The sequence below is a fragment of the Pinus tabuliformis genome, chromosome 8 (genome assembly GCF_031772625.1).
Source record: "Pinus tabuliformis cultivar Carrire ecotype Pingquan chromosome 8, CPIR1, whole genome shotgun sequence".
NCBI lineage: Eukaryota > Viridiplantae > Streptophyta > Pinopsida > Pinales > Pinaceae > Pinus > Pinus tabuliformis.
The window spans coordinates 287,090,454-287,100,389 of record NC_142294.1 but is presented as its reverse complement, the minus strand read 5'-3'; the positions used below and the strand labels follow the sequence as shown (position 1 = coordinate 287,100,389).

At 44.2% G+C, this 9,936-nt stretch overlaps 2 protein-coding genes across 2 annotated transcripts; both read right to left on the bottom strand.

The window, feature by feature from the left end:
- Positions 1–1,790: 1,790 nt before the first annotated feature.
- Positions 1,791–2,867, bottom strand: LOC149235251 (uncharacterized). The gene has a single exon (XM_089368501.1). It carries the CDS (start codon positions 2,865–2,867, stop codon positions 1,791–1,793), a length of 1,077 nt encoding a protein of 358 aa, XP_089224627.1.
- A 948-nt stretch (positions 2,868–3,815) lies between these two features.
- On the bottom strand, positions 3,816–4,526 carry LOC149235250 (uncharacterized). The gene has a single exon (XM_089368500.1). The coding sequence runs from the start codon at positions 4,524–4,526 to the stop codon at positions 3,816–3,818; it is 711 nt and encodes a 236-aa protein (XP_089224626.1).
- Positions 4,527–9,936: the final 5,410 nt, after the last annotated feature.

Genomic DNA, 9,936 nt, shown 5'->3' with positions numbered 1-9,936 from the left:
GGAGGGGTTTTATTCTTTGGCGATACTTTATATCATGAGTATGCTATTCGCACCCTCAATTATCAAAGTATAGGCTCATTTGGTGTTGCAGAAAGAACCTAAATTTTAAAACATCCAATACTGACCTCTAAAAACTTCCCAAGTATTCCAATGCATGCTTTTTTAAAACCCATGATGCATGGTGTTATCAAAAGTACAAACTCAAGCTCAAGTTGCAGAAAGAACCTAAATTTTAAAATTCCAACACTTTGATTTCCAAAATAATTCTGAATATTTCAATGCATATGTTTTTAAAGTCAATATGCATGTGTTTTTTTTCCCTGGTCTTTACCTCAAGCAATCCTATTAACTATGTTCTACTCAATCATCTAGTTACCCTAATCCTTTTTTTTTTCCCGTAGAAAAAGTCGTAATTTCTATTAAGTCATAAGAAATTACATTCTGTAGATGTCTGAGCATATGCATACTGAGGCTGGATGCCTCTCAAAAAGTGTCAAAAAACCAAGATAGTTGTTCCAACCATGGAAAAGAACAATAAAAACCGGCACATACATATCCCAACTGTTTTTACCTCCACGCAGGGAGTGTGCTCTGCGCAAGGAGACATGTGTCTAAACAGCAAAAAACATAAAACTAGGATGTTTCTCCAGAGCTATATACAGTCTGATATATAAATTTGATGTATTATCTATCATCAGTTGCTATGCAGCTGTAGATTGTTGCCGTGAAAAATGGCTACCCCCGTGGGTCGATACATAAAATAAAACAGACTATATGAAAAACAAAGAAAAGAGTGAGTGTGTATGATGGAACCCCTTTCAGTGCTGTGCTTCCCTTTGTGCCTGTAGATCAACAAAGGGCCTGTGATAGTGTTGAAAGAAGGTTCCATCCAGTTCTTCCTGGATTAGCCAGTCCTCTTCTTGCCTTTGCGCAGCTTGCTTGGATAGGTAGTCCGCCCGAGCGTTGCGCTCCCTGTAAATGTGATAACAATCAAATTTTTCAAAAGAATCTGTTAGTCTGAGAGCCTCATCCAGTATATGTCTCAAAGAGAAAGCAGAGCATGTTGATTTTCTGTTGAGCCAGTTGCAGACAAGTTTTGAATCTCCAAAAAATTGTAGTTTTGTGCATCTTTTCTCATGTGCAAAGTATATGAGGTGTTTGGCAGTGGTGAGCTCGGCATAATTGTTTGTGCCCCGCCCCAGATGAATTTGGAGCATGAAGCAGTGGTTTTCTCTGAGGTAGAGGAGGGCTCCTCCCCCACAGCCCTCCTCTTGCGCTGAGCCATCAAAGTAAGCCCAGGGGTAGGATTTATCGATGAGTTCCGGGGATATAGACCGAGGAGGGGCTTGTGGAGGATCATCAGGAATGAGTGCGAGGTCTGCAAAGATATGGGCAATAATGACAGGCCAGAAAGGAGGTTTTTGGTCAAATATCGCACGATTCCTTGCTATCCAGATAGACCAGCACATGAGAAGTGGAATGTTCCTATCTTTCCCAGAGTGCTGCTCCTGCCAGTTTTTCCAGGCATCGACGATGGATTGGCCATGCCATTGATGGAGGGAGGGGGAGCGTGAAGAGAGGAGGGACCATTTTTCACAAACTACAGGGCAGGACAGGAAGAGATGTTCAGTGTCTTCCTCATTACTTCTGCACAAATGGCACCAGAAAGGTCCATGGAAGGATCGTTTTTTCAAGTTTGCACCAATGGGAATTTTGTTGTAGAGGATGGCCCACATGAGCATACACGTTCTGGGTGCTGCTTTTAGATGCCATATAGCTCTCCACCACTACTAAGTAATTTCGGGCTGATATGGTTGCATGAGTTGTTGGTATCCATCCTTTGGAGTATATGATCCATTTTTTGCTAGTGCCCATACAATCTCGTCTTCTTCCTCCGTGATTCTTATGTGTGCTTGTGTGAGGGCCTCAGTATAAGACTCCCATTCTTTCCTCCATTGCTCCGAGATGTGGAGATCTAGTGGTGTCTTCCAGGCCTGTTGTAGAAAACTGGAGTTTTCTTGATCTGCAATATGTGCAACATGAGTGACACCCTGATCCATTAGATGTGCTGTGAGTTGCTCAAATAGCCGGTGTGCATTGCTGCATCCTATCCAGGGGTCTATACCAAGGCGGACAGAGTTCCCCTGATGTATTCTCCATGTTAGTCCCTCCCGAATTAGGGGAAGGGAGTTGAGAACTGCTTTCCAGATGATTGAGTGTCTTCCACTTCCCCTATGTTCCCTGTGAATCCAGTTGAAAATGCTTTCCGAAGCAATGTATTTTTCCATAACTACATGTTTCCAGAGACTATGGGATGTGAGGAGTTGCCATCTGAGTTTTGCTGCCAGAGCTTTTGCAAATAAATCTAGTCTTTTTATACCCCAGCCTCCCCATTTCTTAGGCCTTGCTATGGTGTCCCATTTTACCCAGGCAAAGAGGTTTCCCTGTTTGTTCCCCTTCCATAGGAATCCACAGCATATTTTTTGGAGCCTGGATAAGATTCCTCTTGGTATCCAAGCTAGAGACATCCAGTATATAGGCGTAGCTTCCAGCACGGCTTTTATAAGAGTGAGTCTTCCTGCCCTAGTGAGATATCTATTATACCAAACATTTAATCTCTTCTCCACCTTTGTGATTAGCCATATCCAGTCAGCTATTTTGTATCCTCCATGTTTCACTTGGAAGCCCAGATATTTCAGCCCTTCCTCCATAGGGTGAATTTGGAAGGGGAAACGATTTTTAGTATAGATGATCTCTTGCTGTGAAAAACCTGTGGCTGTTACGGTGGATTTTTGAACATTTATTATCATACCTGTGGCCTTCTGGAAGAGATCAAAAACTAGTTGTAAAGTTGATGTGTCAGCCATGCTTCCGTTTAAGAAGATGAGCACATCATCCACGAACAGAAGGTGAGTAAGGGAGCAGTTGTCTGTAATTTTAATCCCTTTGATTCTGCCTCTCCTGTGTTCAGATGCAATCAGCCTGCTTAGCCCTTCCATGATGAGAAGGAACAGTAGGGGAGATAGGGGGCATCCTTGCCGGAGACCTCTTTCGGCAGTGAAGAAGGGGGAGGGGGAGCCATTTAGGAGGACACTGAACGGCACATCAGAGATACAGCTCATGATCCTCTTAATGAACAGGAAGGGGAAACCCAAATGGGTGAGAAGCATTCGGATGTATAGTAAATTTACCCTATCGAAAGCTTTGGAGAGGTCAACCTTAAGGATCATTCCTTTCAATTTCATGCTCTGCAATGAGTGAAGAAGCTCTTGGGCAGTGCCAATAGCTTCATGGATCTGGCGCCGATGGAGGAAAGCAAATTGTTCAGAGGATATATTGGCAGAGAGGATGGGCTTGAGCCTGTTTGCAAGAATTTTGGCCAAGATCTTGTAGAGGCAGTTACAGAGCGAGATAGGCCGAAAATCATTGAAGGATTCCGGCTTGTCGGATTTGGGGATGAGGGCAATGAAAGTGGCTTTGATGGCTGAGGGGACTGTTCCTGTGTGGCTGCAATGATTGATTACTTTGAGGATGTCCTGGCCCAGCAGCTCGAAAAAGGCTAGATAGAACTCAATGGTCCAGCCGTCAGGTCCCGGGCTCTTGTCCTTTTGGAAGCCCCTGATGGTAGCTTCCAGCTCTTCCAAAGTAATGTCTTTTGTAAGCTCCTCTGCATCCTCATCATCCACAAATCTGGGGAAGAGTTCTGCCACTCTCATTATTTCTAATAGACTTGCTTCTCTCGGGGCCTTGTATATGTTCCTGAAATGTGAAGAGGCTAGGTAGGCAAGTTCTCCAGGATTGCTGACCTGTTGTCCCTAACTGTCTTGCAGCTCCCAGATAGTGTTGATCGCTTTCCGACCATTTGCAAAGCGGTGGAAAAACTTTGTATTCTCATCCCCTTCCTTGAGCCAAATGGCTCTGCTCCTTAGTCTCCAGCTATCCTCACGGTCTCTGAGGACTTGTGTTCTCCGATTGATGAGGCCTTCATACATAGATTTCTGGTCTAGGGAGATGAAGGTTCCTTCTGAGTGGGATTCAAGAACCTCAATAGCTTGTTCAGCAAGAGATATCGTTTGATCATCCTGTTTTCTCTTCATTTTGGCCCAATCTCTTGAAAGCACTTTGATTTCGGAGAGGTTCCTTACAAAGCCTGTGGCTGGGTCTGCATCCTCAGGGATCGAATGAGCTTTCCAGAAATCCGTTATTAATTTAATATATGAGGGGTCCCGGAGCCAAGTGGAATTAAACTTGAAAGGGGCCTTGGGGGCCTGTTGTCTTGCGCCCATTTCCAGGTATATAGGTCTATGGTCCGAGATCCCGCCACTTCCAACCCATTGCCTAGATCTGGGGTGATTGCTGTGGAGCACCTCCTTGATGATAAAGCGGTCCAGCCTTCTAGCAAGGCTTTGGTCCCCAGTTCGGTTGTTCTTCCATGTGTGTTGAATTTTGGCCGTTGGGATATCTATCCAATGGTGATCCTCGAGCAGCTGCCCAAAGAAGTCAGAGAGGGGATCGATTTGTGCCATATGTCCCCATGATTCAGAGAAACCCATAGAGAAATTCAAGTCTCCTCCCATAATAGTGTTCCCGGCTTGGAGAAGAGGGGAGCTGAAGAGCTTTTGCCAAAAGTGCTCCCTGTTAAGACAGGGTCCGTAGACATTGATGATTCTAAGATTTTCCTCCAGATCTTTTGAGAATATGTCCGCACCCAAATAACCCCCTCCACCCCAGATATTCTTTAGGTTTATGGAACTGTTCTTAAACCCAATAGCAATACCCCCTGAATGGCCAGATACATCAATGGCGGAAAAGGTCCACCCTGGCAACCATGAAACTAGAATGGAGGTGACAGAGTCTGCTTTGCATAGGGTTTCTTGTAAAAAGATGATGTCCACCGGGTCCGAGAGTAGGAGACGCTTCAGGGCCAATTTTTTCTCAGGGCTGGCCAACCCTCTGCAATTGAAGGATAGAATTTTCATGGAGGGGGGTGGGGGAGGGTGTCCTGTGCTCTAAGAACCCTATCAATAGTATGCTGTCTGCCTTGGAGGACATCGTCCCCCGCTTGTTTCTGTGCTTTAGAGAACGAAGAAGGTCGGCCGCGCCCTAGCTTGGGCGAGAGGATAAGGGACTCCACCGACAGCCCAATGGAGTCCGTCACTTTCTGCTTGGAGGTCGAGCGGGTGGAGTACCTCGGCGAAGAGTTTACCGATGGGGAGGGCGAAGGAAAAGAGGGGGGGGGGGAAAGAGGGGAGAGAGGAGGAGGTGGGTAAGCCCGATGGCTTCGGGATGGGGCAAGACAAATATAGCGAGCGGGGAGGGGGATGGGGCGGACGGGCGACCTTTACCAGGTCAAGTGCGGACGGGGAAGAGGGAGGGGGAATCCTGATTGGGGGGGGCATGCCAGGGGAAGATAAACTCAATGATGCAAGAAGAGAAGCAGAGACAGTCAAAGGAGAAGACGTACCCGATGAGAAGACTGCTCCTTTTGCAGCCTTTGAACGCGTCAGTGGAGGAGATGGAGGCCGGGTCGAGTTCGATGCTTGCTTCTTGCGGCGAGGTGCTGGAGGCGCTTCCACCGTGTCAGAGGTAATGTTGTGCTCCGTCCTTGGTGCCACCGCTGCGGGAGGGTCAGGTAGACCTTCTGTAGTGGGCAGGTCCTGGCCTGTGGCTGCCTGCTGGGTCTTCTGGAGAAGGGGGCAGTCCCAATAAAGATGACCCACCTGATGACATCTTCTGCAGTGATAAGGGATTCCCTCATAGTCGAGCTTCTGCTTCCTTGAAGAGGATTTCCATTTTATTGTGATATTTTCTGGCACACCCCCCTTGGTGTCCATGTGCACAAGGATCCTTGCATAAGCCATCGAGCCTGTCGAGATGTAGGATTTGTCAGATTCCATGAATGTGCCCAGAGAGTTCCCAATTCTCTTGAAGATGTCTTCGGACCAATACTGAAGAGGCAGGCCCGGTAGTCTGACCTAGACTGGCCCAATTCCCAGCTGTTCCGTCTCCGGGTCGAAGAGGGGCGTCCAGCGCTTGAGGAGGACCGGAGCTTTTTCAAAATGCCAAAATGATGAAAGTACCCAGCTCGTGTGGTCCGCCCTTGCGAACCTTAGTGTGAACCATCCTCGCACGAAAGTCTGGACAGATGGGATTTCCGCTAGATATTGGCCCCAAATCTCTGTGGCCCATTGCTTTAGTTTTGCCGCTGTGATATGTCTGCCCCGAATCCGGCCAACAAGGACACGGTCCACCAAATCCATGGCGTCCCCCCACTGGATATCTTCTTCAAGCCTCAGGAAGACGTCCTTGGCTCTGGATTTGAAACAGCGTTGTTTCTTTAAGGGGCGGGAGGACATGCGGCCCGGGATATCAGGTGCCTGTGAGCCTGCTGGGGGGGGAACAGGGAGGGAAGGGTGAGGGATTGACCCGGGGGTGGGGATGGCCTCCGGGTGATAGCTGCCAGAGGGGACGGGGGGGGCGATGGGAGGGTTAGGGTCAGCTAGGGGAGGGTTTTCCACGGGATGAGCAGGGATCTCCACGGGATTTGTAGGGAAAAGGGAATGGGAGGGTAAAACCGGCAGATGGGGAGCGGTGCCGTTCGGGGAGGACTGTAAACATTCCGCAAGGAAACCGAGAGAAGCCGGGGAGGGGACGGCAAAAGAGTTCCAGGAGGAGGGCTCGCTAGGGAAAAGTGAAGAGGGGAGAGACGGGTCGATAGATGGAGAGAGATTCTCAAGGCTGGCAGACATATTTCCACTGTGCAGACCCCCAGAAGATGTGAACGTGGAACGCCAAATGGAGCTTTCCGCCAGCGGGGAATCCGAGTAATCCACCTCTTCAGAATCCATGTCGACATCTGCTTGAACCCTCCTCGAAACCAGGTAACCACCTTGGGCCGGCACCGACAGTGGGGGAGACCGTTAGGGTTATGCAAGTGGATCAACAGAAGCCAGTTACCCTAATCCTTGTTTTGTGAGACTTGCATTATGTTAGTGCTTAAAATTAGAGAAATTTAAACCAAAACCACAACTCTGCAGTAGGGATCTCAAAAATTTGTTTCACCCTGGTTTGATAAACATCTTTGAAACTCCCCCATCTACTGCAGAGACTTCTGTGTCATTTTCTCTGCTCAAACCTTCATACTATATTGGCACATACTTTGGTGAAATGTATCTATATGAAAGAATAGCTTCTAATTTATGATCCAATGTCAGTGGCCAAGCCCTTGTAAAAAATAAATGATATCATGGTAACATGAAATCCTACCTATTGAAAAACTGAAACTGTAAGAAAAGAACCAATGTATTATTTGAACAAATCTTTGTCACTCTGGTAGGACGAGCACCAACAAACTTGCTCTTACTTCATTGTATTACAAATGGAGATATCATTGTGCTTATTACTACATACCACCAAGGTACATTAACTAATATCTATCCATAAAAAGACAAGTCAATTAAACGGAATACAAGGAAAGATGGAAACAAGAATAATAATTAGAAATCGATATTTTTGAACCATATGGTAACTGAAAATCCTTCAGCATAACAGAAAATCGCGAACATAAAAACACACGCAATACACATAAAATATGTTCACCATTAAGCAAATCCCTGACACAAACAGAAAGCTTAAAGAGGTTGAAGATACAAATTCTAAACAAATACTTCTGCATAGTTAACTATAAATTTGTTTGACTAGAAATCAATAGATGGTGATTGAGAGAGTCCCCATTGTGATATGGATGACATGCAGACTATATGTCTAATAATCCAATCGGGGTTATGAGTAGATATTAGTCAAATAAATTCTCCATTAGGGAGGTAGAGCATTGATCATAGAGGTTGTCAATTCTGTATCTAAAATAATTTCTACAAGAGCTTGGAGTTGATCCCTCGACAAAGATATCTTCACCAAGTATGAGGAGATGTCTTCATCGAAGGATAGCCTTGTCTTGTACAAGTGACTCCTCAAAAAATATATCTTGTCTTGAAGTGCTTACTACATATAGCTTAGTCAACTTGTCATTGATGTCTTTTCCCTTATCTAAATCTGTGACAAATGGAATAAGGTGATCCCTGATTGATTCAATAAGGATTCTTTGATCTCTTGTTTCATCCTTGAAGTATTTTTTCATATCTTTTGTATTGCTCTTATTTGGTTATGCAACTTTTCCTAGGACACAGTCCATGACATCATTTTCTATGAGGATAAGATCTATCTTGTTTTTCCATGCCTAGAAGGTGAATGTCCCATCAATCTTACTGCTTTCTTTGCAAAATGAAGAAATAGTATTAGATGCTTGAGACATAGAGAGAAATACAAAACTTACTTGAATTTGATAATGCATTTAAGGTTCACTTAAATTGTAGGCTTGCTTCAAATGGTCCCAAGAATAAGATGTCAAGATGCTACTCCTTTTGTCTTCTGGTTAGGGTACACTGTAGTTACCACTACAATCCTCCTAACTTAGCCTTATTCTTTAAAAAAATTAAGGATGCATTCTAAACAACAGATATTTAATTCACTACTTTAACAATGGATCATCGAAGTTTGGAGTGTCTCCTATGAGTATATATTAGTCACAAAAGTGTTCCATTCGGGAGGTAGAGCATTGAGCATAGAGGTTTTCAATTCTGCATCTTAAACAATTTCTACAAGAGCTTAGAGTTGATCCCTCAACAGAGATATCTTCACCAAGTATGTGAATATGTCTTCATCAAAGGATAGCCTTGTCTTGTACAAGTGACTCCTCAAAAATATCTTCTTTTTTTTAAGTGCTTACTACAGATAGCTTAGTCAACCTATCATAAATGTCTTTTGCCTTATCCAAATCTGCAACAAATGGAATAAGGGGATCCTTGATTGATTCAATAAGGATTCTTTGATCCCTTGTTTCATCCTTGAAGTATTTGTTCCAATCTTTGGTATTGCTCTTATTTGGTTCTGCAACTTTTCCTAGGACATGGTCCATGACATCATTTTCTATGAGGATAAGATCTATCCTGTTCTTCCATGCTTGGAAGTTGGATGTCCCATCAAGCTTATTTCTTTCTTTGTAGAATGAAGACATAGTATTATATGCTTGAGACATAGAGAGCAATACAAAACTTACTTGAATTTGATGATGCATTTAAGGTTCACTTCAATTGTAGGCTTGCTTCAAATGGTCCCAAGACTAAGATGCCAAGTTGCTGCTCCTTTTGTCTTCTGGTTAGGGTACACTGTAGTTACCACTACAGTCCTTCTAACTCAGCCTTATTCTTTTCCAAATAATTGTGGATGCCTTCTGATCAATAGATCTTTAATTCACTACTTTAACAATAGATCATCAAAGCTTGGAGTGTCTTTCTATGAGTATATATTAGTCACAAAAGTGTTCCATTCGGGAGGTAGAGCATTGAGCATAGAGGTTGTCAATTCTGCATCTGAAACAATTTCTACAAGAGCTTGGAGTTGATCCCTCAACTGAGATATCTTCACCAGGTATGAGGAGATGTCTTCATCGAAGGATAGCCTTGTCTTGTACAAGCAACTCCTCAAAAATATCTTTTGTCTTGAAGTGCTTACTACATATAGCTTAGTCAACCTATCATAGATGTCTTTTGCCTTATCCAAATCTGCAACAAATGGAATAAGGTGATCCTTGATTGATTCAATAAGGATTCTTTGATCCCTTGTTTCATCCCTGAAGTATTTGTTCCAATATTTGGTATTGCTCTTATTTGGTTCTACAACTTTACCTAGGACATGGTCCATGGCATCATTTTCTATGAGGACAAGCCTTTTCTTCCATGCTTGGAAGTTGGATGTCCCATCAAGCTTACTAGTTTATTTGCATAATCAAGACATAATATTAGATGCTTGAGACATAGGGAGAAATACAAAACTTGAAGTTGATGATACATTTAAGGTTCACTTCAATTGTAAGCTTGC